Consider the following 27,945-nt stretch of genomic DNA (forward strand, 5'->3'; position numbering starts at 1 on the left):
CCAGTTTCTTTTACAGAAACGTTCACATAGGGGGTATTGCAGGGCTGAGACTGAGAGTTTCAAAGAGACTTGCCAATGAAGGTTGGCAAATGGCATATAAACCTCTTGCTTCTAACAACACCAGATGACTTCCTGAGAAGGAAAGGAACTGAAAATACTTTACAAAAAACTTTAGATTCAGTGGCTTTCTCTTAATTATATTAAGGATGCCATTCAAAGATAGTATAAGATACTATAAGATACACCTTTAGGTTTAAATATGACTTAATTGAAGTTACATTGCTACAGGGCTGAAATCAAGGTGGGAATAGAGAGTACGGTGTAATTGCAGTTGAACTGTTCATAATGCCAACCATTTAAAGGCTTCACCATCTGTCACCAGCTTGCCTGCTCAGGCTTCTAGATACCAGTAACTCACAGGCATGGCCCTCATTTTTCTGTGTACTTGTCTTTTTCAGGCCATTCCTTTGGTTTGTAACACCTTCTGCTAGCTCTACTTTTCTGAATCACAATTCTTCTTAAGATCTATTCCGGATAATACCTTCTTCAGGGTTAGTTTTTCATCCTCAGACTAATTTTGCACTCTCCTTATTTTGTCTCAATTTTTCTTATCCCTATCAAACTTTCTTCCTCTTTATGTAAAGGTAGGATGTCCTTTACTAAACTGTGAACTCTTTGTGCATAGAAATAATGATTTATTTTCATATTCTGCAGTATCTAGCATAGTGCTTTGCCTATGATAGATATGCAGCATTTTTTTAATGAATCAATGTGAAAATTTATTTCTCAGAAATGATTGCATTTACTAGGAAATAATTCCAAGGATTTTTACTCTATTTTATACATCAAATTGTGATTAAGGCTCCTAGAGAAAAAAAGAAAATTGCCCCTGAATTATTAGAAGGGAAATTTTTCTCCTTGTGGACATTTTTAGGCTGTTTGATTTCTTGTGGAAAGCTCATTGGTGAGGCTACAAGTGTTATAACAAAAGGAGTAATTATCACTATTGTTTGCCAACTGTGCATCAAATACAAAGTCTCTTGTATTTGAGCCCATTTGTTTTTAACATCAACCATCTGAAGTGAATCTCTTATTATTCGTATTATATGGATGAGGAAGTGACTTGCCCAAGATGACACAGTTGTAAGCCACAGAGCCAGGACTGAAGCCAAGGCCATCCAGCTTCTGAGCTTGTTAATGTCCTTGTAGTGCTGACCTCAGAGTCATCACATAGGTTGGCTACCACCAAGAACTGCTGTCCCCTGACAGGCTGTGAGTGGTGTCCAAGTGCACCTGAAACTGCAAGAACACTTCCAAAAATAAGGACCATAATCTTGGTAGCTTTTGTTACAATCCATTAAAGTTTTTATTGAATCTATTTAGATCTCCAGATTTTCGGTTTATATGTTTGTTTGTTTTGGGTAGCTGAAATTGAATACAGGGGTGCTTAACCACTGAGTCACATCCCCAGTCCCTTTTTCTTAAAAAAAAAATATTTTATTTAGAGACAGGATCTTGCTAAGTTGCTGAGGCTGGCATTAAACTTGTGATCTCCTTTCTCAGCCTCCTGAGTTCTTGGGATTATAGGTGTGCACCACTGTGCCCGGCTCAGATAATTTTGATTGAATAAGTGAACCGTAGTCATTTTCTCAAGCCTGGATAGGACATCATCATTAGAGATGCTCACAGGATTTTAAGGCTTGTTGGCCTTCCAGGATAAAGTCCAACACCCATAGCTTTGAGCCCATTGCTATGTCTACTGGAGAAAGGAGCTAGATCCAGCATCATTTGAGGTCTGTGGACTTGTGGGTAGGGTGCTCTATGATTACCTTAAGGCAGGAGGTAATGAAATTACCAAATAAGGTTAAATATTTTATCATGTTACCAGTCATTTTTTTTTTATTGCACTAGTCCTTCTTCTTCTTATTCTTTTTTTGGTGGAATGTTAGAAGGAAACAGACTAATAACTAATTACATATATTGCAATAACAATATATTGAACAACAATCCTAAATTGATTAATATTCCTGAGACTGGGAAGCAAGGTAAATTTGTAAAAAATAGTTTGTAATGAAATATTTGAAGGATAAAATATTAGCTTTCAGTGTGTCATAATAACTTAAGTAGGCAAATTATATTTCTAAAAGAAAAATATCTAATATGTATATATTAAAAAATTGTACTAAATGTATTTAAGACAAGAATGCCCAAAGCAAGGAAAGGTCATTATTTTAAAAGTTCATGTCGTTTCCAAGTGTGTTATTTTTTTAAACTCTAAGTTTGATTATTTTGAGAGAGGGAAAAAGGAAAGGAGGAAGGGGGGATATTTTTCATAGGGCCTAATACAATGTTGCATTTACTGAATGATGAATGATAAGCTAAATAGATAACTTGGCAGAGTGGAGACTATGCTATATTCAGAACTTCATCAAGAAGTTTAGAGATGGTTCGTATTGCTTCCTGTCACACACACAAAAAAACTTTCCACAAAAAAGCACACCCATCTATACCTTTCTTCCAACTATGGATTTTGTTAAACACCCATATGCAAATAAATCCATTAACTTCCTTCCTGTCTGTTACAGTTGTTCCTATTGTTGCCTTCATCATTGAAAATTGATACAAGGTAATGAGGATGAAGACATCTTTCTATAATATAAACCCAACATATTGATTAAGAAAACATGATATAATAAAGCACAGAGGATTTATAATCTTTGTGGATTTAAAAATTTAAATGAAAGATGAATTGATATAGGTGTTAATAATTTTATCTCCTATCATAGCTGAATCTCTTCCTGACAAGTAGATTGATTTAGTTGAAAGAGTACATGTTTAGAATTATCTATATAACTTTAAACTTCCCCTCCATCATTTATTATTTGTAATTTCAGATCTCAGTTCTTTATTTATAAGGTGGGGATAATAATACCTTACTTGCAGTATTAATATTATGGATTAGACATGAAATGTACAACAATTAGCTTTTCCTGTCAGGAAACAAATGACACACTTTGAAAGTGGAGGTTAGTCCTACATATCACCTACTTTCAGTCAAACCTAATATTCAATTACAGGGTGAGTGCAAGTTTGAGCTCTCAAATAACGCAGCCACTTTCTACATACAGTTTTTCTAACCTCTGAGCAGAAAGTTTCTTGTAAGTCTCTGCTTATTATTTTTTATTTTTTAGGTACTGGGTATTGAACCCAGGGTACTTAACCACTGAGCCACATCTCCAGCCGTTTTTTTAAAAATATATTTTATTTAGAGACAAGGTCTCACTGAGTTACTTAGGGTCTTTTTTTTTTTTTAGAGAGAGAGAGAGAGAATTTTTAATATTTATTTTTTAGTTCTCGGTGGACACAACATCTTTGTTGGTATGTGGTGCTGAGGATCGAACCCGGGCCACACGCATGCCAGGCGAGCGCGCTACCGCTTGAGCCACATCCCCAGCCCCTTAGGGTCTTGATAAATTGCTGAGGGTGGCTTTGAAATCAAGATCCTCCTGCCTTAGCTTCCGGAGCCACTGGGATTACAGGTGTGTGCCACCACACCCAGTTCTGCTTATTCTTATTATTTATCTTTTCTCCAAGTTTTCAAATTCAGTCTTTCTAGGCATAGGACCATAGCCTAACTCCAAACATTGGACATCTTTCACTCTCCTTTCCTTCTCCAATTCCAAATTTCAGGTAATCTTTCACACGTTTGCTAAGTTTACTTTGACCTAGTATCTCTTTCTCACTATACTTTCCTGCTGCAGTACCTGTCGCAGGAATCCAATATCTTACCTTTCCCTTCTAATAGAGTGTTCCTAAACTGCATTTATCTCTTTGTATCACTTTCTGTTTCCAAGTTTGTTGTCTCTACAACTCTACACATATAATTTTGAGGATGATTTGTGGGCCTATTTCTGGTGTTCCCGAGTACAAAGAAAATAAAATTTAGAACTTCCTTAACCTAGGAGTAGTGTTTTTAGGGGGAGAAAATCCTAAGTTAATTCAGCTGTTGCCATTGTTAATGCAGATAGTGGTCTTTGTCTCTTGTTAATATAATAATGATTCCTCTAGTATTTTGTGGCATGATAGATGGGAAGTAAAATCATGCAGATGATTCTTTTGGATGATAAGCAGCTTGGAGGATAGAAGTTTGTATTAGAACATAGAATTTCAAATCAGAATGCTTACTTTCAAATGCTAACCCTGTATCATTTGCTAGTTTTATTTCCTTCAGTAAATTAATCTTCCATAAATTACATGAGGCATCCAACCCTTTCTTACTAAATAGTCTTTGTAGTAGAAAATTTGTGCCAACTTTAGGCTAATGTAAGTGTTCTGAGCATTTTTAGGGTAGACCTGGCTAAGTTGTGATATTTGGTAGGTTAAATATATTCAGTGTATTTCCAGCCTATGATATTTTTAATGAATTTATTGGAAGGTAAGCTGATCATAAATTTAGGAACATTTTTACTAGTATCTGGTTACTGAAGTCTTCTCTGAAGGATGATATGAGGGAAGAAATAAGTCTGTTCTACCATCTCAGGGAACCGAGATAAATTTTAGCATTATGTGAGCAAAAACTCATTTACTTTTTGCATCTCTATTTACATTCAAATCAACAAAGCCAGAATTATGTGGGAGAACAGGGCCTGCAACCTGTCTTTCTTGATGATCTAATTAGCACCCATACAGGAGAGAGAAAATAATCTGGTTGTATTCATTAGGATTTAGCAACAATAAACAGGAGTGACTCAGAAGGAGGCATGAATCCTTCCTATAATTCTTCTAAAGCAAACTTTGTAGAGGGCGGGGGTGGGGGGAGAAGAACACCTGCCTCTTTTAAAGGAGTGTAAAATAATTTGAACCATGGGAACTCTCCTTCATCTTCTCTTTCTTTGAAATTCTTCTGCAACTTATTTCCTTCAACCTACAATTTAATCCTTAATTATATCATGTCATGCTGTTCAATTTCATGTGTGTTACTCACATCTCTCCAAAAAGATTGGGAACAATTTGAGATGACAGATAATATTTCCTCTACAGTAGATCCAGGTGACAAGAAATTCAGTAAGCTCAATAATTATACTATATATTTGGGAAAACTTAGATTGTTTAGTTGGTTATATTTTTTAAAGATACTTGGATTCATATCTAATATCACAAAAGTATTCTCTAGGTGCATTAAAGACCTAATATAAATAATAAAATTATAAACTTAATAGGAGAAAATATACTAAAATATTTTTGTGATATATAAAGAGGGAAGACCTCTTTAAAAGAAACTTCAACCACATTTGTAAGGCAAAGAAAATCAATAAATATGATTACTTCAAACTTATGGATTTCTGTTTCTTGGTAAGTATTAATAGAAGCAAAATGTCAACAACCGACACATTAATATCTAAAAATTATAAAGAACTCTTACAAAGCAATATGAATTTAAAAAAATGATTCTAATAGAACAAACAGGCAAAGAATATATACAAGCAATTTATAGACACAAAAGCCAAAAGGTGGGTAAGATAATAATGCACAAACTCATTAGTAATTAAAAAATGCAAATTAAATAATGAGTACAATACTACTTAATGCCTGATATCCTGACAAATAATACCCAGAAAAAAAAAAGTCAAATAATACCAAATACTTTGGAATGAATGTTTGTGTACCCTAAATTCATATTTTGCAAACCTAATTTTCCAGGTGATAGTATTAGGTGATGGAATGATAGGGAGGTGATTTGGCTATGAAGATGGAGCCCTCAAGAGAATAATGTCTGTATAAAAGGAAGCTCTCTTGCCCCTTTCACCATGTGAGAATACAGCAAGAAAATGTCTTTGGTGAACTAGGAAGCAGGCCCTCACTGGACATTGTATTTGTTGGTACCTTCGTCTTGGACTCTTGAACCTTCTGAACTGTTTGAAATAAATGTTTGTAGTTTAAGTCACCCATTTTATGAAATATATATTTTTGTAGCAGCCATAAAAGACTAAGATATGCAATTGTTAGCAAAGGTGTGGGACATATGAAACTTTATTTATTGCATATGAGAGTACACACTGATTCAGTCATTCTGAAGAGCAATTGTGTATCCTTTTGTTGAATTAAGTGTGCACATGTCCAACAACCCAATAATTCTGCCCTAAAAGTACTTTCATGGATATTTAAAGGGATCAGTAAGAGTCTGATTCTTGGGGTGACAGGTAAATGTGCAGGCAAGATATGGCAGATTTAATTAGTAATTATCATGTAACAGTTAATAGCAATGAATTAGATGTGCAGTTAGTGATATGGGTAGATCTTTTTTAAAAAAGTTCTGAGCATCCCAGCAGCGTGGAAGGATAAGGTATGAGGATCATGAGTTCAAAGCCAGCCTCAGCAGAAATGAGGTGCTAAGTAACTCAGTGAGAACCTGTCTCTAAATAAAATACAAATAAATAAATAAATAAATAAGGTTCTGGGTAAAAATGATGAGACAGAGTGATTTATAAAAAAAAAGATTAAAGCCTGTGCACACACATAAAACAAAATGCATTTTTATAAGAATGAATACAAATAAAACAATAGTCATGAAGTAGAATAGTTGCTAATGGTTGCTTGCAGGGGCAGCAGTATGGGCTTGTTGGATGAAGACGAATAAATAAAAATGAGAACCATGGAAGGGTCTTGCATATACCTTTCTGATAACATGTCACTTAATTCAGCCTCTATCCCTGAAGTTCCTGCATTCTTAGAAACACATGCTAAACGGAAACTCAAAAGTCCACTTTTAACACAGTTTCCATTACAGATATACCCCTGCCTTTCTCTCACTTCTTTTAAGACATATTCTATTCCTATTTATTTTAATAGACAGAATTTTAGTTAACTTAAAATAGAAATAATGTAAAAGAAAATAGATTTTGAGTTTCTCAACAAATTATACATTTCTTTTTATTCAAAGAATTTATCTTTTTCATTAAAGCATTTTTAGATTTTTTATTTTTTACATTGAGGAGGTTATATGAAGTCATTTAGGATAAGAGGAGTAGAGAAGATATTGGGATATACATGCACATGCAGGCTTCAGGTTCATTCCTCAAGAATTGATTGGAAATATCATTTTCTAAGATGCTCTGAAGAATGGAAGGAAACATTAATCTGTAAACATTAGTTATTGATTGGGGGATGAGACTGAAAGATAAAAAAGTGCACAATTTAATATTGATTGAAAATATAGATTATAAACACCATCAATAATAAGCATATTATTGTAAATACATTGCAATTGAGTGCACTATAGACAAGGAGCAGATGGTGACATAAAAAAACGACAATTAAGTGCAGAAAGAAATAAAATGTTGTGGGAGGAAAAGTATTTTTTGACAAAACCAAACTATATACCTGTAATTTCTTCCCTTTTAAAAATAACTTTGTGTTTGTGTTCTTCCTTATCAGGAAGTTAACCTGTACCAATTTTGAGTGATGGTTCATGAGAATCCTAAGCAGAACTTTACACAACTGGGTGTATATTTTGCACCCAGTGGAGTACAAAATGCTTTGGGGGAAAATGCTGCATTTTAATAAAAATTGCTAGCATTTAACTTGAATGTTACATATTAGGTATGGGTTTTCTGTTATTAATAATATATATATATGTACAAGTGGTAGTAACAAAAATTCCATCAGAAAACTTCTAAAACTCAAACAAATTCAGCAAAGTAGCAGGTTATAAAATTAACACCCATAAATCAAACATGTTTCTATATAGCAGTGACAAATCCACTGAAAGAGAAATTATGAAAACAACCCCATTCACAATAGTTTCAGAAAAAATAAAATAAAATACTTGGAAATCAATCTAACAAAAAAGGTAAAAGACCTCTATAATGCAAATTACAGGACACTAAGGAAAGAAATTGAAGAAGACCTTAGAAGATGGAAAGACCTCTCATGCTCCTGGATAGGCAGAATTAATGTTTTCAAAATGGCCATACTATTTTATATTTTTATATATTTTATATATTTATACAGATTTAATGCAATTCCAATTAAAATCCCAATGACATTCTTCATAGAACTAGAAAAAGCAATCACAAAATTTATTTGGAAAAATAAAAACCCAGAATAGCCAAAGCAATCCTTAGCAAGAAAAGTGAAGTCAGAGGCTTCATAATACCAGACCCTAAACTACACTACAGAGCCATAGTAACAAAAGCAGCATGATATTGGAACCAAAACAGACACATAGACCAGTGGTACAAAATAGAAGACAGAGACAAACCCACATAAATGCAGTTATCTTATACTAGACAAAGGCACCAAAAACATTCAGTGGAGAAAAGGTAGCCTATTCAATAAACAGTGCTGGAACAATTGGAAATCCACATCTAACAAAATGAAATTAAACTCCTATCTCTCACCCTGAATTAAACTCAACTCAAAGTGGATCAAAGACTTAGGCACTAGACCAGAGACACTGTGCTTAACAGAAGAAAAAGTAGGCCCAAATCTTCACCATGTTGGCTTGGAATGTGACTTCCTTATCAAGACTCCTAAAGCATAAGAAGTAAAATCAAGAATCAATAAATGGGATGGATTTAAACTAAAAAGCTTCTCAGCAAAGGAAACAATCAATAACATGAAGAGAGAGCCTACAGAATGGGAGAAAATCTTTACCACATGCACCTCAGAGCATTAATCTCCAGGACATATAAACAATTCAAAAAACAACACTAAAAATATAAATAACCCAATCAATAAATGGGGTAAGTAACTGAACAGACACTTCATAGAAGAAGAATTACAATAGATCAACAAATATATGAAAAAGTGTTCAACATCTTTAGCAATTAGAGAAATGCAAATCAAAACTACACTGAAATTCCATCTCACTCCAGTCAGAATGGCAATTATTAAAAAATAAAACAACAATAATTGAACAACCAATAAAAAAAACAACAATAAATGTTGTCGAGGATGTGGGGAAAAAGGTACACTCATACTTTGCTGGTGGGACTGCAAATTGGTGCAACCATTATGGAAAGCAGTATGGAGATTCCTCAGAAAACTCAGAATGGACCAAGAAGTGGGATAGCTGGATCAAATGGTGATCCACCATTGATCCAGCTATCCCACTTCTTGGTCTATAACCAAAGGACTTAAAATCTGCATAGTACAGTGATGCAGCCACATCAATGTTTATAGCAAATGAATTCACAATAGCTAAACTATGTAACAACCTAGGTGCCCTTCAACAGATAAATGCATAAAAATTGTGATATATATGTATATATATACAATTTTATGTATATATATATATGTGTATATATATATATATATATATATATATATATATATATATTAAGCTTAAAGAAGAATGAAATTATAGCATTTGCCGGTAAGTGGATGGAGCTGGAGAATATCATGCTAAGTGAAATAACCAATCCATAAAAACCAAAGCTGAATGTTTTCTCTCATATGTGGATGCTAATTCACAATGGGGGTGTGCTAGGGAAGAATAGTTACTTTAGGTAGAGGGGTGTGAAGGGAGGGGAGTGGTATGGGGATAGGAAGGTTAGTAAAATGAATCAGACATTATTACCCAATGAACATGTATAACTGTACCACCAGTGGGATTCTATATCATGTACAACCAGAAGAATGAGAAATTATATTCCATTACATATAATGTATCAAAGTGCATTCTACTGTCATGTATAACTAATTAAGACACATAAAAATTTTTAAAAAGAAAAAAATAATACATATACAGGTAATATTAACATTTTTGTTGCCCTTTCTTTTCTCATATTCTTCAAAAATTTCCTAAATCTTAAAATGTAGTTTTAGGAAAATAAAAATCACATAGTTTTAGAAATAATTATTTATGGTATAGTTAGGCTTTTCCTTAGGGAAACATAATAATGGAATTGGGAGGACAATGAGGCCTCAAGTCTCTCATCTTTAAATGAAATGGTTGAGTTAGAAATGGTTTATCAGAATCACCCATTCGCTAGTCAGGCAGGTTCCCTTACTTCTCTATCTCCACCTACTCATCCTAGCACATATCAATTTGGCAAGTCTGGTGTGTAACCAAAGAATCTGCAAATTGATTTTCTTGCATGTGGCCTGAAAATCATGTTTTTGGAAATAAAGAAAATGTCTTCATAAAATTTCTTCCACTTGCATCATTCTTCAATAAAAAGAATCTTATCAGATTTACCAAAATTTCGCTCATCTCCCGTAAGCGCTCCAACTGGTATGTGCTCTTTTGTCCAGAATTGCTATTGACTTGAAGATCTGAAATTTTAAAGGTGCCATGATAGTATTCCATTTTCTCACCTGTGATGAAAATGGGAAGTAGGAAATTAAAGGATTTGGGCAAATATTTCAGGATCTAAGACATAACTACAATAGGGCTAATATGAAGTCATAAAAATATCATGAGCTTCTTTCTAATTTCGTAAAAATTACAATTAAGTTTTATGTTAATAACATTGTCTGGCATTTATTAAGTAGTAACTATGTGCCTAGCACTGTTCTGTTTACTTTATTAACTCATCTGAGCCTTACACAAGCTAAGATCGACATCACTCCATTTAACATATGAGGAAAGTAAAATACAGTGGTATTAAGTAACTTGCTCTATGTTATACAACTATTAGGTGACCTATTCAAGTTTTGAACCCTAATTGGTCTGGCTCTAGAGTGTGAATGTTCATTACTTCATTTCCCCTTGCTGAGCTGAAATATAAACCACCATACATATTCTACTGAAAGTAGATTAAATGGACATCCTATAAATTCTGATTTGTAATGACAGACCCAGGTATAGCTAAGAAAACATGAAAAGAAAAACTAAGGAAAAAAGCAGTCTGAGGTTGCAGTGAAAACCATTCTAACAGAGATAAGTCATTCAGATTCCTGCTTGGCTATCAGGAAAGGTAAGAAAAGAGAGAGCATTGGAGACTCCTGACAAATTTGGTAACCTTAGGAGAAAGGCTCAGAGAGGACAAGAAAGCAACAAAACATTCATGACAGAGAATGGAGTAACCTTTAAAAAACCTGGGTTCTTAGGCATCCCAGCTCAAGTAGAAAACAATGGGTTTCCTGACTGACTTTCACATTTCAATGGGTACAGATTTTCTGATTCTCTTTGGATAAATTCATGTTGCTCTAGCCTTCCTTTTACAGAAAGAGGACATTTTGTCTTTTATTTTGGTTAAGGTCATCTTGACCTGAGGGAAGGTATTAGTTAAAAGAATCAGGAAAGAGGAATCTTAGGACTGTCTCCTAAATTGAACATCTCTGGACCATGTAATTTTTTTTCTCGATTACTTATCTAATATAATCCATATCAAACCTTACTCTCATAGAAAAAGAGCTTTTGTGCAATCAAATAAATTTTTAGTCATTCCCATAAACTACAGTTGGACTCATTACATAAGGCCCAGGAGTATGGTCATAATAAGCCTGTTTAGTCTCCTGATGGCAGTGTCACTCCCTCCTCAAGTCTGTGGAAGGTGGAAAGAGACAACACCATTCAAGTAAGCAGCCTGGGCTACTTATTTTACCACATACATTCATATGAGAATGGCTTTTTAGAGATTTGTCAAAAAAAAAAAGATTCTGCCCACAGAGAGATGGCAAATAAAAAGAAAATTTCCTAATGTGGTACTTGTAATCACAAACATACGAGGTAATAAAAATATAATCCTTGCATATTGTTTTGAAAGAATAATTTTTTTTTCTTTAAAACTTAGTGATGACATCATGTCATACTTTATACATTATTTTGAAATTCATTCTTTCATCAGAGACATGTTTTTCTTTTATCTTAGAAATGCTAGTGGGCAGAAAATGGTGATCATAGTAAAAGAGTCAATTTTCATGACATCACAATTTTTTATTCAATACATAATAGATGGTGAGAGTTGTTTTCTATGATTACTAGTAAACTAAATTTAAGAATGAAAATTTTTGACATTTTATGTAGATTCTTAGAATAATACTGGATTGGGAACTCTAATGGAATAGAAGATTCATCCACTTTGCTTAAAGCTATATCCAGAGCACACAAAAAAGTATTTGTATGAAATAGATATTCAGTAACTATTTCTAATGAAATTACAGAGTACATTTTTAAAATTCTGAATGGGGACATTTACAGGTAAAAGTATAAATTCTATTTACATACACACAAATGAAGCTTTGCAGATAAATGAAATAAAATTGAGTGAAATACCTAATTTTACTCACCAGAGACTAAGAAGTGAGTCAGAAGGCCAATGATCAGTGCTACCACTGTCAGTGACAACAAAATGAGAAGCGCAATCATCCATGGCTTTAGCTTTCTGTTTTGGGTGCCAAATCCTACAGGTCTGCAAAAAGAGAAGCTCAATGGTTATTTTCACTTTTCAGTGTGTATAGATTTACTGATTCTCCTTGGATAAATTCATGTTGCTCTAGCTGCCTTTTACAGAAAGAGGACATTTTGTCTTTTATTTTGGTTAAGGTCATCTTGGCCTGAGGGGAAGTATTAGTTAAAAGAATCAGGATCTGAAAATCCTAATGCTGTTCCTTGTTTCTATTTCTACAGGCATTTCATGGCCAGGTATGGTAGAAAGTAGTACATGTGCTTTTTTTTTAAAAGAGAGAGAGAGAGAGAAAGAGAATTTTAACATTTATTTTTTAGTGGACACAACATCTTTGTTTCTATGTGGTGCTGAGGATCGAACCTGGGCTGCAAGCATGCCAGGTGAGCGCGCTACCGCTTGAGCCACATCCCCAGCCCCAACACATGTGCTTCTTGAAAAAGGACCATTCCTCCTTTCTCCAATGTTTTGTCATCTCTTTTTATCTATTCTTTTAGGATTTACACAGTGACTTCAAATATACTATATTTCTTACCTTATTTTATTTTGAAATATAATGAAAAATTTCAGTCATATAGAAAGTTAGAATTATATTTAAACATCTATATGTCAATCACCTCTTTTTAGCAATTGTTAATATTTTTGCTGTATTTACTTCATTTTTTGCTGCTGCATTATACTGTGAAATCATATATCATTACTTTTTGCTAAATCATTACTATAATCAGTTAGAATGTGTCTAACAGAATCAGTACCTCATTAAAATTCCTGAAAAATTAATTCTTCTCCAATATCTTCTAAAACTCATTTGGTATTTATGTTTGCTTTATTGTCCTCATTATATTTACTAATGATTTGTAGAGATATAATCAAGGACCATGTAGTAAATATGGTCATTATATTTTTAAGTGTCTTAATCTAAAGGAGTCTTGCTTCCTTAAATTATTTTTAATTTTTAATTTTTTAATTTTTTGTATTAGGGATTTAACTCATGGGAGCTTAACCACTCAGTCATATCCCCAGACCTTTTTACTTTTTATTTTGCGGTAGGGTCTTATTAAATTGCTGAGATTGACTTTAAACTTACGATCTTTCTGCCTCAGCCTCCCAAACCACTGGGATTACCACCACACGTGGGTGCCCTTTTAATTTTTAATTACAATGGCTTGTTGAAGAGATCAAACTAATGGTCCTTTAGAATGTCCAGATTTATGGACTTGTCTGAGTGCTTTCTTGTGGTGTCAATTAACTTGCTGTTCTATCTCTATCATTTCCTATAAGCTGGAAGTTAGATCTAAAGCCTTGATTTGATTTTGGTTAAATACATTTGGCAAGACTACTTCAAATGCAATGCTGCTATATTGTATCACACCAGGAATGGAGGAAACTCCAATTTTGGAGGGAAAAAAATAACTCTGCTTTTCTTCTTTTAGCACCTTGTAATTAACAGTTATGTTTATCAAGTATTTGTTTGCTTGAATGCTTATTTGTTTGTATGACTATTTAACTGGAACTCCTCAATAGGCTGCACAAATATTGTTCGTCTTTTACTATTAAATCCTAGACTGGTGCTTGACACAGAGTAAGAATTTCATTAATCTCTGGATGTCAGGCAGGTATTATACCAATCATACATATGAAATAACAGAGGTTAGGAGAGATACCTGCTTTGTTAGAGTCAAGTGCCTTAGGAGGGCCCACTTTATTAGTTTATCATTTCATGTGTGTATATTAACAACCAAATTTTTAGTGGAGTAAAAGATATTTCTCATATTTTCTTCACAGGATTTATTGAAATGCTTTGTGCTAATTATACTTTAATAAATATTTGTTGGTTTACAAGAAATTTTTCTTTTGAATATAAACCATTTTTATATAAATGCCAGGATAAAAGGTACAAATAATTTGTCTAAACTGCTAAGAAAATAATAGATTGAGCATGAAATGAATGTAGCCAATAAACCAAATAGAATTTGAAAGACATGAATTCTGTTGAGTATAGAAAATAGCCAACCATATGAGCACTAATTGATTAAAAATGATCTAGAGAATTGGTTGTGAAAAGGCATTGTGTCCTCTGATAGACAAGCTCAGTACTCTCAAATATAACAACAGATGGAAGGTTCACAGGGTATGACATTAAGTAATACCCTAAATGGCTTAAAACCTAAACTCAGGAATAAACAAAAATTAGGGATTATTTAGTATAATTTAATCACTTTCCAAATGAGGAAACTGAGGTTCAGAGATTCTAAATGGTTTCTCCCATAAAATAGAATTTGTGGTTTCTCAAACTCAGGTCTTCTACCTTTTAGAACACAAATTTATTCTCAGTGCTAGACTGCCTTTACACTGACTGCATTTTAAATCTTGAATACATTTATCAGTTATGTATTCATCTATTCACTCACTCATATATTTTCTACTTGTTAGATCTTTCCTTTTCTCAGAGAATCTTAGCAGTGTGACTTCAAGTCATTGGAAAACAAAAACAGAACGAAAAAACAAAAGGCTAGAACTCAAGGATATTTACAAGCTTTGTACTCATCTTCTGTTTATGGTACTGTTTCTCTGAGTTGAACAAATGGAGAAAGTGGATAACAGAAAGCTTACAACCCTGCTGCCCAGGCACACATAAACTCACATTCTTATGGGCTAAATCATGGGTCATGAGCAGAAGAGTGGTTCAATATTATTGACACTCTGCTCAAGTGCCACAGAGGTCAAATCTTCAAATCCCATAAAGGGAGCTGTGAGCATCTGGTGGAAAATGTTTACCAAAAACTAGTGTTAAAAGCTTATATTTAGACTGTTTGTCCTTATAAGAACACCTTGGGGAATACAGGCCATGCACAACATTGAACTGTAAAATCTGAAGAAGCTATGCATTAAAGCTATAGCTTTTTAATTCTTTATGAAAAAACTTTCAGCTTACTACTGAAAGTTTATGGATATAAACATGCAATGCATGGAAACAAAAATGTGTCATCACTTTCCTATTCTGGGGAAAGTGTGTTAGTCATTTGCTTAAAATCACTTCAGATTTGAAAAGACATAAACTTAGTAAAGACTTCTGGAATCAAGCCTATTTGAAAGCACAAATGGAGCATTTTGTTTGTGTATTTTTTTTTTCCTGCTTTACTCACACCCATAAAACAAGCACAGGTATACTGTTTTTCTGTTGCCATGTCAAAAATTACCACATATTTTGCACTGTAAAGAAATATCGATTTATAAGCTCCCAGTTCTGTATGTGGTATGGTTGTATGAGAGCTCTTCTCAAGCTCTCATACAGCTAAAATCAAGGTGATGTTGGAGCTGCTTTTCTCATCTGAGATTTATGATCCTCTTCCAAACTCACTCAAGTACAAAGCAGAACTCAGTTCTCTGAAGCTGAACTGATGTCTCTAGATTAGTGTTAGATTCAATAACTGTAGGAGGTGTATGTATACTATAGGATAGGGATCTTGTGGCCATCTTAGAATTTTGCTGACCATAGCTAAAAATATTGACTTTACTGAAAATTTATGGAAAACTGTAACCTTCAAAGAAAGCATGTGAGAGTTAAACTTCTTTAATTTTTATAGAGGGAAATTTTCCAGGAAAACAAAATTCTATCCTGGGTAGAAAACTTAAAAAGACAAGGGGTATATTTCATTCAGGTAATAATTTCATGAATACAAAGTGAACCGTTGGCAATTGAAATGGAAATAGATCTAAAGGTAATCCCTAATCATGAGGTGTACTCTGCATTGGCACGCTGCATTCTTTTAAGGAAAGGGAAAGTATAAATGATTCTTATTCTGAGCAACACAACCTATAATTTCTGTGAGAGCCAATTTATCATATTTACTAAGCCTTCATTCAGGCAAAATTATTAAGCTTGTATAAAGGTGTATTCATGTCATGTTTTTTTTTTCTTAAGACTCTGTCAAAGAACCATGGTAATAATTGATTTTGTGAATTTATATTCTAAAATCTTAAAAACTAAAAGAGACACACTTTGAAGAATACATAGAGCAATATGGATTGTTGAGGATCATAGTTGGAATATGCAATTTCTCAGTAATTTTCCTATATGTGAGTTCAAAGATAACTTGAGTTAAGCAGAGGATATTATGAGCCCCCTCCCCACAGGGATCTGCTTTTTCTCTAAAAGACAGCCACTCTGTGTCAACCATATGTCCTTTATCATTTTATCTATATGCTCCAAATCTTTCTTCTTTCAGGTTTAGTTTTCTGCTTTCTTGCAGATACATGTTATCATTATACAAGTGCAGGTGAATGTGACTATTATACAAATTCCCATGTACAGATCCATTATGTTCCCACAACCCTTAATAAAAAGTATTTTGAAGTTCAGATTACAATGTCAGATATAAAAAGGAAGAAATAGTTGCAAGCTTACCAGGTCAACCTACAAGTCTACTTAACTCCTAATGTAACTGAACAGAGATGCTAAATGTACTCCAGGAAGCCAATGCATGCAGAAAACTTTGTTTTTCTTTTCCTAGCCTGGGGCCAATGAACCAAAGTGCTGACTCTTCTTCCACCAGTGAAAATTGTGATTCCCTCTGAGCCACTAAATCAGTCAATTCCTACAAGGACAGAAGTCTTTCATGACAATTTTATATGTTCTGATATATAGATATCTGGGTATTCTGTAAGTCTCTGAGAATGAACATTTAATACCAAAAGTGATAGGAGCAAGAGCTACTATTTTATTGATATATTATCACATTTCCTTCTTCAAACACTCTTGTCATTTCACAGGTGAATAACTGATGGATGAATAACTTGCTCACTGAGGCAAAGATAAGATTCAGCTTTTTTTTAAAAAAAGTATTTTTATTTTTACCCAATGTGTAGTAAGTTGACATGTTTATGGGATACAGTGTGATATTTCAATACATGTACACAATATATAATGATCATATAAGAGTAACTGTATATTGATGACCTCAGATATTTATCATTTTTGGGGGTTGGAAACATTCAAAATTCTATCAGCTAATTTTTTGGTAGAGGGGGTGGTACTGGGGATTGAATTTAGGGGCACTTGACCACTGAGCCATATCCCCAATTCTAATTTGTATTTTATTTAGAGACAGGGTCTCACTGAGTTTCGCACCTCGTTTTTGCTGAGCCTGACTTTGAACTCCTGATCCTCCTGCCTCAGTCTCCTGAGCCGCTTGGATTACAGGCTTGTGCCACCATGCCTGACCTCTACCAGATATTTTAAAATACTTTATTGATTGTTGTCAACTATAGTTACCCTGCTGTGCTATATAGGAGGAATCCTGTCCAACTGCACCACTGGGTCCATTAACTATCCTCCCTCTAATGGCTGAACTCAGACATCCATTGTTTCTATTTTATAAAATTGACTTTTGAACATTTTTAAAAAATTTTCAAAACAGGATTACCATTACCCCCCTCCCCCAATAATTTGTGGAATTAATGATCTTATAAGATAAATGAGAAGTTTAGTGAACTGCAAGTAGTGGTTATTTTACTGGTCAGAAGTTATTCCAATCTTCATCATGCTTAAGTCTTGAGTTTGCTTTTGCTTTTATATTTCCCCACTTTCCATTGGATTTAAATTTGCATGTACTTCAAAATATTAGAATTCCCTTCTTTCCCCAACCCAGAGAGGCTTTCACAATAGTGGCAGAGACAATGTGGAAATAAAAAGGGCTATGAGGATGTGTGAACAGGAAAACTCATGAACATACTTGGGGTTGTCTGTAGGCTTAGAAAGATTTTATTTAACTTGATACTGATTCTTATGGTGCCAAATGATCTATTTTAATTCTTGATATATTATGTGTACACACATCTTCTTCCCCTAAAGTGCACAAGATCTTGAAAACAGTGAATAAGTCATTTACTACTGGGGCGTCTCTTACGCAGTGTTCCTGAGTAAGAGAGGGGAAGGGATGTTTCCCATATTCATATAGGCTATTAATTACTTAAAACAACTTAAGTATGTTAAATAGGATCCTCATGTCTTAAAGTCTTAGGCCCTTTGATGATTTCAAATGAGAGTAAAGCATTTCTGTCCTGGTTTCTATCTATCCTGGATACTGTTAGAATCCCAGCTCTTACATACTTGAAAACTGATGGTTGAATTGGATTAAAACATGTTTTACAAGTACGCTTTTTACCACCATATCTCCTAATATTTCTTGGGATGCTCCTGTTGCATAGAAGAATTTTGAAGACATTGCTTTAGTTGTCTTCTCACCAGTGTGATGCTCCATGGCATACTTAAGAAGAAATCAAGGAAACTTATATTTCTTCTGTGGATGACAGTGAGGACTAGGCTTAGAGGGAGGTAAAATATTGGATAAAATTTTATTGTGTGTCCAGACCAAAGATAACTTTTCTGTAGAAAAGATGAAGAGATTCAGGCTGAGCTGAGTTCAGGGGACTCAAAGAAGAAAAATCAAGAACTCATAAGAAGGAGACTTGAATTCCTTATCTATCTAGGGAAATGCTTTCATTGTGTTCCCAGGTATTAAAATTGGGCAAACTGGGGTGGGAGAGTGGGGAAAGGAGTGTAGCTGAGAGAAGCTTGAGGCTGGCAGAAGAGAACAAAAACTGAAGGGGATTGAGAACACCTTTCCCTGATTCCCCATCTATGTACCTCATTCTCATGGAGGCACAGGTTGTTCTTCTGTCCCCTGCCACCTTCTGACAGGTATGCAGCTTATAGCCTGCTGAGCTGGATTTACTCCAAGTTCTTTAAGCCCTGTCTTTTCTCTAACATCTGCCCAACCCTAATCAGTGGTATTAACTTCAGATTCTTACCCTTTTGGAAACTTTCTGTCTTTATTAGTAAAGGGTCTTTTCCAGATTTATCCTAAGATACAACTGGCACTTAACTCTCACTTTGAGATAACAGCAAAATGGAGTTCTATTGTGCTAGTTTATGTCTGTTTTTAAAAAATATTGTTGAATTTAGATTTTTGTTTCATGATAAAACATAATCACATGTAGTTTAAATTCATGCAAAATGTTTGAACTGACTCCTGAGAATGTATAGCATTAATAATAAGAGCCCAATCTCTGAAGTTATTGAGTCAAATCCCAGCCTTGCCACTTGCTAGCTCTGCAATGTTAGGCAGAGTATTTGGCCTTTCTCTGTGTTAATTCCCCTATTTGTAAAATGGAAATTAAATTAATATTTACTTCATAGGATTAAATGCATTAATACATATAAAGTGACGAGCATAGTAAATATTTTGAAAATGTAAGCTATTATTAATCTTTTTTTGTCATTATTCTTACTCAATAGAAATCAATCATGTTGAGAATATAAGCACTTTAGTACGAGAGAATATATATTGTAGGTAATTTTGTTACCAGTTGCATTTTGGGATTTTAAAACCCAACAGATATGAGCTTAGATAGATATCAGAAAGTATTCAGGTTATTTTTAATATGCCATTAATCACCAAAAAATGTGTTTTACTGTGACGCACTATGACACAATAAAATGAAGATACTTTTGAACAAGTACAACAAAGGAATAAAGGTTTGAGCAAATGAGAGTTGAACAAAACTTCATCATGGGATATTCTTCAACTAAAAAGATAGGTAGTATGTAATGTATGTGTGTGCGTGTACACACAGATGCATGTTCTTAGCCTTAATACACTTTTGGTAAAAGTTACAGCCTCACCTATTAAAATTTGTAAGGATTAGAGATTAAAAATCAGGCTTGGATGATATGCATGTAGGCAAAATGAATTATTCATATTCAAATCTCTGTCAGAGCCTTGTACAATGTAAATATGTCCTAACAAATTACTTCCAAGAAGCTATCAGGTATTATCTCATTTCTCCTTTGTTTGCCCTTTTATTTGTTCATCCATCAGTGGTATTAACTTCAGATTCTCACCCTTTTGGAATCTTTCTGTCATTATCCAGTAAAAGGGTCTTTTCCAGATTTATCCTAAGATAAAATTGGCACTTAACTCTCACTTTGAGATAACAGAAAAATGGAGTTCTATTGTGCTAGTTTATGTCTGCTAAGGTTTTAAAAAAATATTGTTGAATTCATTGTATTTTTCTCCACAATCTTTTATTGAGCTGCTGTTATGTTTTGGGGCATCATGCTGGACTTACTGAAGTAGGAACAAACAAGACATGGTTTCTATCTTCCTGTAACTCATATTACAATCTTTAATACTTTTCCTTCAATCTGTGCTATGGGAAATGATAGGAAATAAGGAACTATTGAAAACTTCTCTAAAAATATTTAAAATAGCAAGAATAACAAATTTCCATTATGTAAACAAAAATGAGTAAACACACAGTTTATTTATTTATTTTTATGTGGTGCCGAGAATTGAACCCAGTGCCTCACAAATGTGAGGCCGGTGCTTTACCACTGACATACAGCCCCAGCCCTATAATATTATATTTTGTAAATGTAAGCTATTACCAATCTTTTTTTGTCATTATTCTTACTCAATAGAAGTCAGTCATGTTGAGAATATGAGCACTTTAGTACAAGAATATATATTGTAGGTAATTTTGTTACCAGTTGCATTTTGGATTTTATATTTTGAGAAGTTTCCCAAACCTCTCTGAGCTCCCCTGTAAAATGGTGATAATAAATACTACTTGGAGGTGTGAAATCATGAAGTAAGTAAATAAGGGGCTCTAACAAATAGCAAGTCCTACTCTGTGTCTATGGAATTTTCTTGTAGATGATCTCATGTCATTATGCTACATCTTGGTGAGTTAGGCATTATTGTTACCACTTCACTAATAAAGAAAGGCAACACAAGTCACAGAGCTAAGGGAAACCATATCTGTCTTTAAAGCTATATGTTTGTAACCAGACCACTCTAATAATGAACGTGAAAGCGTTCAGTAAAATGCTATTCAAAAATGTTTTTTATGTTATTTTTTTTTTACCAACTCTTGTCATTGTGTTTTATATTATCAATTCCTTGTCGATGCTCAAGATATTTCAGAGACATATGTGTGAATATGGAGGGGATAGAAAGTTGTAGATAGCTTCATTTTAAAATTCTGTAACTGTGATCTGGGGCAACTACTTTCCCCCCTGTAAAATAGGTTAATCTCAGACCTAACTTATACCAGAATTGTAAAGAATAAATGAAATTATACATGCAAAATTTTTCATATTTACTAAGTAGATAATGAATTAGTTGTATTATAATCATTACAAATACATGCCAACCACTCTGGAATTATAAAATTATCTGATCATAAATTCCTAAAATCTTAGTTTCCAAATAACATATACATATGTCTGCCATCCTACCAAAATTATTTCCTATAAACCAATTAGAAAAGGAAAGCACAACCAAGAAGAGAATATTATAAATCACCCTTTAAGTATCAATGAGATGTACACATATTTCACACTATCAACTACAGTTAGAATCCTACTTACTGAATGACAAGTTCTGTGAATGTTATATTCATATTTTAAATTAAAAACAAATTTTTTTCTCTCAAAAATCATCCAAAAGAAGAAAAAGCAGCCTATTAGTTAATTCCAGGCTCTGGCTCCACTTCAAGTTCAAATTCTAGCTGTTCTACCCATTAGTTTAGGATGTTGGGCTAGTTACTTTCTTCCTCTGTAAAATGGAGTCAATAGTAGTAGCAAAGTCAAAGGATTTCTGGGAGAATTAAATGAGCTAATGTAATGTGAATGTGGCACATAAAGCATTATGACTTTGCTAAAAAATAACACAAATTTTCAATTGAAATTTTTTACCATGTTTAACAGTCAATAATTAATATGGAGACTTTACTTTGCTATTTTGATTTTAATTCTAAAAATTTAGCTTTAGAATATTTTAGGGAATAATCTTGACAAATTCACAAGTTAACTGAAGCAATTACCCAAAACAAAATTAAATGTAAAACATGAATTCTTACAAAAGATTTGACTACATTTTTCTCTAAAGATGATAATGAAGAGGAGGAATAAATTTTTACATTTATTAATAATCAATGCCCAAAATAAAGAGTTATAAGAAGGGAAAGACATTAGGCTCATGAGGTTAGGATAAAAATCTTGAATGAAGAATTCACTTGGTATTTTATCTTTTATAGGGAGATTTTATCTTTTATTAAAAAGATTTATCTTTTTAGGGATATTTTAAAATCAAGGTTTTAAAGTGAGTGAAGCACTATTAAAGAATATCTGAGAGAGTAGGAGTGTGGCTATTTCTACAGGCAAACGAAAATAGAGTAGAGTTCCAAAAAGTTGTTACACTAAAATTAATCTGCCATACAAAGAAGAGGGTCACAAAACCTATAAAGGAGAAATTCAATGTCATAATAGCAGAAACAAGAAGAGTATGAATCAAATACATTTTTAAAAGTTTCTATATGTTGTTTTCCTATTAATGGAGAAATAAGAATGTTGAGCATGAATATAAATATATTTTTGAATGAGTGTAGGTGAAATGAGTGTGAGATGACTTAGGATGTTAATATTGAGCATTTCCTTTTCTCCAATCCTATGCCTATTAGTGTGATCTTCTTTCTCCTGTAAACCTTCCAAATTCTGAAATATTATACCATGAATTAGGCTTAAAGAAAATATGACCATTTAGTGTTTCCCATTGTCTCTTTTCTTTATTAACATGTATCCAGAACAATGACACAAACCAACAACCATCATTACGCCTGTAATTTGCTTCCATTAAACTGCAAACATTCCTATAAATACATATGTTCATTAGAAAAAAAATGCTTTTTATGCCTATAATAATGAAACTTGATATTTAAATAAATAATTTGGGGAATGTGAAATATGAGAAGTTGGAGATTCTATTTTATAGTATCATGATTTCCATAAACATGTCATATGAATTTTCAAATTCAGTGAGTTTTAATAAATAAGCAAAACATCTATGCTAGATATTTACATTTGTTTGTTTATTTATTTGTTCAATAAATACAGAGTATTGATTATGTGTGAAACATTAAAGATTCTTTCTAAGAGGCTCAGAGGCAGGTACTATGTGCTCTTAAAGGACTGATATAACTATGTATTTTATGAGTGTAAAAAAGAAGCCCAGGGAAGCTCACCAAGTTAGTGGCCTATCTAGTATTAAATTGTCATCTCTGAATTTCTCAGTGTTATTCTTGCCAGCTAGCGAGGCAGTAGTTACTAAGGAAAACTGAACTCTAAGATGTTGAGGGCTCTGAGAAATACACCTTTGATTCTGGAATCTGACAGCTCTGTAGATCTGGAGATATCTCGTAACTTCTGTTTCACTAAGATGCCATCCTTAAAAATGTGCATTAATGATACCTATTCTACTGAGCTCACAAGACTGTCTTAGCTTATAAATGAAATAACATATACAAAAATGTTTTTAAAATAGCATAAATCTAAACAGCACTAAAATATCATTACTGCCATAGCTCTTAAAATCACTAGGAGACAAATATCTCTGCAGCTATCAACTTCCCCATCCACAGGACTACCGTAAAGTACAAGGAAAAAGGGCTAAAGAGAAAGTAGTAGAGAAGTAAAATTTTGTCAGATGGCTCAAGGGAGGGTTTTCTTAAAACAAATGAACCCTCCCTCCCAATTCAGAATGAATCAGGACACAGTGTAATACAGTTTTTTGTTAACTTCTTCTAAAATCCCACTATTGAACTTGACAATGTGAAGTAATTCTGATAATGATTTTTCACATAAAAACATTGTTTTTAAACACAGAAGTTAATTAATACGGACAGCTATGAAAAGTCCAGAAATGTCACAGGCTCCAGTGATGGTTGAATCCATTAAGGATACCTCACCAGCAGCCCTCTGACATGGGAATCTAGCTGTTGACAGACAAAATAGCAATGACCATTTACAAAACAAAACTAACTTACCGATACATCATCACAAGAAGGAGTATGATCTTGTACGTCTGCACACACTGAACTGGACTATCTAATCAACTCTATGACATTTCTAGATATGTTAGAGGTCTACGGCTCAAAGAAATAAGGAAACAAATTACAAGTAGTTGAAATGAAACTAGTTTGACAAGTTTGAACAGAGAAGCCTCAGCCCAAAGAACAGCTTGAAGAACGCAGCCAGAGAAAACATAGTCTCAACAAGAAAGAAATAGGTTTTCTTTATTCTTCTTCATGATTTTTCTTTTTTTTGGTATTGACTAATTTTGTTAAAAAAGAATAAACTGGTTGTGAAGGTTGAATGATAAATATCTTAGGTATGCACTGGATTAAGAGTTTAAAGAAGATTATTGGTAGGCTTACAAATATCTTGAAGAAGACTTCACAAAAACTCAATAAAAACAATCAAATATTCTTAAAAGCCACATTTATTATATAACTCAACAAATAATTCATAAATTATTGAACAAGTATCTCCATGTTTCACAGGGACACAGTAAATTTATTAATATGTACTAAGTTCTTTTAAAAATATTTACTTCTGAGAGAACAAATAAATGAGTATCAAACCAGATTTTTCCCAAAATGATTTAATGTAATAAATGTATTTTAAAAAGTTTTATCAGAATGAATAAAATTGAAAGAGAAGAAGCAAATACTTTCAATTAGACAAAGAACACACGTGTACATGATCTTTGTGAGTTTTAAACCTTAGAAATGAGACTGAAGCCCTGTTTGACTGTGTCCTGATCTTGGTCCCTTTCCTTCTTTTCAGAAACAATTAGTGTTATTAGGGTCTATCTCTTCATAGAACATCCTAAGCATTTATACATATACATACACAAATGTACACACATCCTCAGAAAGAGCATGTTAAATTAAAAATCTTAATTAAAAGTATATTATATATATTCTTGTACAATGTGGTTTTTCTTCACTTAATATTTTGAAGATCTTTCTATTTTGGGAGATGATCTAGATCAACTTTATTTTTTTACTCAACTACTTGAACTATGAAAATATTTAATGTTTAGCTTTGGCTGACAACAAAATGTTACCCATTTAAAGAGAGCCAGTACTCTAAATGAAGGTTTTCAGCCGTCATTGCTTTTAACACTTTGGTAAAGTACATTTGAAATAATCTAGGTACAACATAGTAATTCAAATGCAGAGACTCTAGAATTAGATTGCCAGGGTTCAAATCTTTGCAGTTTATAGGTCAGTAAAATAATACTAGTAAATGGAGAAATGTGAGTTAATAAATTTAAAATACTCAGAATAGTACCTCGTGTGATGGAGGCACTACAGAAATATTGTCCATTATTATTAAAACTTCAGTTTATTTGTATATGTTTAAGAGAGAAAAAACTTGGCCCTCATGTCATCTAGCTCATAGTTCCCTAGGTTATTGATTATTGAAGATTAGAAAATTAAATGGCTCAATATTAGTTTATATTCCAGAATTGAGTAGCTACCCTTGGAGTTGAAGGTGGTGACCAGCAGCCCTTAGTCACTATTCTAATCTACCTTTTATGTTTTATCATTTCAAACAACTACAATGTCCTAGCTAATTTCTCTGATGTGTTAGGGACAAAGAGGAAAATGTGATTGTCAACTATCACATTTTTAGTATAGATGAACTTAATTTTTGCTTCACTTTAGGCATCTACTTCAATAGATCACATAAATTCATAACATCTGTAAATTTTCAGAGCCATTTTTGACTAAGTCTTTACTTCTATTTGAAATTTATTGAAGAAATTCTTAAGTTTGAGAGTTTTTTAAATTTTCAATGTAACTGAAATATGCATACTGCTGCTTTGCTATTGGCTCAAATTAATGTGACATTATGATGAAAACTTATAGTGTATAAGCATTACATGATGAGGCAATAAAAACATACTTCCCTTGAGAGAGATGTAAGTTATTTCTCTGAGATTTTTCTTTAGTTAATGTTACTGTTCTCTCTTGCAGAGTGACACTACAAAATTGATACCAGGTGACAAACAAGTGTTATCATGTTGAAAAATGAAGAGGTGAATAATATCACATAGCTTAGGGGTCAATGCATGTAATAGCTTACACTGTATTGTGTTATGGGATTTCAGAGCAGCTTAGTATGCTAAACATCACAGTACTTGGTAACTCATTAAACAGATATTTGCTTGGTTGCTATGGATGTTCCTAAGATGTACTTGGATATTAGAGCAGCTTAAAAAGGACAATCATTAAACTCATTTCCTTAAATGTGTCATCAACTCCTTTATTTCTCTTTACTTCATACTCTTTTGATGAAAAGATAACTAGGTATATTCAAATTTCTGTGATTCTTCACCTATGCTCTTGTGCAGACACACAGAGATGGAGAAAAACATACAAGTTGACTGATTTAATTTTAAATTCCTGGACATGATCCCAAAGGATTCCTAATGCTCTAGAAAGTCATTTTATACTTTCTGGCCTATTTATTTTCCCACCCTCTTGGGCAACAATTTCTCACTTCTGGTCTTAAACTCCTTCACTTATTCTCCCATTCTCATTCTGACTTGATGTCCTTGCTTCCTCCATCACTGTACTAGTTTCCTGTGGCTGCCTTAATAAATTGCCACAAATTTAATGGGTTAAAAGCAATAAAAAACTATTCTTTTAAAAATTTGTTCTTTTTAGTTACACATGACAGTAGAATATATTTTGATATATTTACACAAGCATGGGATATATCTTATTTTAATTAGAATCCCAGTCTTGTGGATGTACATGATGTTGAGATTGACTGTGGTTTGTTCGTATGTGTACATAGGAAAGTCATTTCAGATTCTTTCACTGTCTTCCTATTCCTATCCCTTCTCCTTCCCTTCATTCCCCTTTGCCTAATCCATTGAACTTCTATTTTTAACCACCACCCCCCATCCCTGCTTGTTGTGGATGAGCATCCACATATGAGAGAGAACTTTCGACCTTTTTTGGGGGGATTGGCTTATTTCATTTAGCATGATAGTAATAGATCCATCCATTTACCAGAGAATGTCATAAATTCATTCTCCTTTATAGCCAAGAAATAATCTATTGTGTATATGTACCACAATTTATTTATCCATTCATCTTTTGATGGGCATCTAGGTGGGGTTCATGCTTAGCTACTGTGAATTGTGCTGCTATAAACATTGATGTGGATGCATCATTGTAGTATGCTGATTTTAACTCCTTTGGATATATACCAAGGAGTGGGATAACTGGGTCAAATGGTGGTTCCATTCTAAATTTTCTGAGGAGTCTCCATACTGCTTTCTGGAGTACTTGCAGTAACTTGAAATCCAACCAACAATGTGTGAGTGTATCCTTTTCCCCACCTCCTTGCCATCATTTATTGTTACTTGTATTCTTAATAATTGCCATTCTAGTTGGAGTGAAGTAAAATTTCAGTGTAGTTTTAATTTGATTTTCTCTAACTGCTACAGACGTTGAATATTTTTCATATATTTCTTCTTTTGAGAAGTGTCTATTTAGTTCCTTTGCCCACTTATTGATTGGGTTATTTGGTTTTTTTTTGGTGTTAAGCTTCTTGAGTTCATTTTATATCCTGGAAATTTAATGCCTTATTTGAGTGTTATAGCTCTCTCTTCATGCTCTTAATTATGTCCTTTGCTGTGAAGAAGCTTTTTAATTTTGTACCATT

At 33.4% G+C, this 27,945-nt stretch overlaps 1 protein-coding gene across 1 annotated transcript in view; it reads right to left on the reverse strand.

Annotated features, from left to right (window-relative positions):
• The window catches only part of TMPRSS11A (transmembrane serine protease 11A), a gene marked incomplete at both ends in the record, with an annotated part of 51,073 nt that extends 26,823 nt beyond the window's left edge, over positions 1 to 24,250 (reverse strand). The window contains 3 exons of the mRNA XM_081304346.1: positions 10,202 to 10,320; positions 12,238 to 12,359; positions 24,243 to 24,250. Coding sequence (XP_081160472.1) covers positions 10,202 to 10,320; positions 12,238 to 12,359; positions 24,243 to 24,250 — 249 coding nt within the window. The remainder of the gene's footprint in view (positions 1 to 10,201; positions 10,321 to 12,237; positions 12,360 to 24,242) is intronic.
• Between the last annotated feature and the right edge of the window lie 3,695 nt (positions 24,251 to 27,945).

The sequence above is a fragment of the Spermophilus citellus genome (genome assembly GCF_964194105.1).
Source record: "Spermophilus citellus genome assembly, chromosome: 8".
NCBI lineage: Eukaryota > Metazoa > Chordata > Mammalia > Rodentia > Sciuridae > Spermophilus > Spermophilus citellus.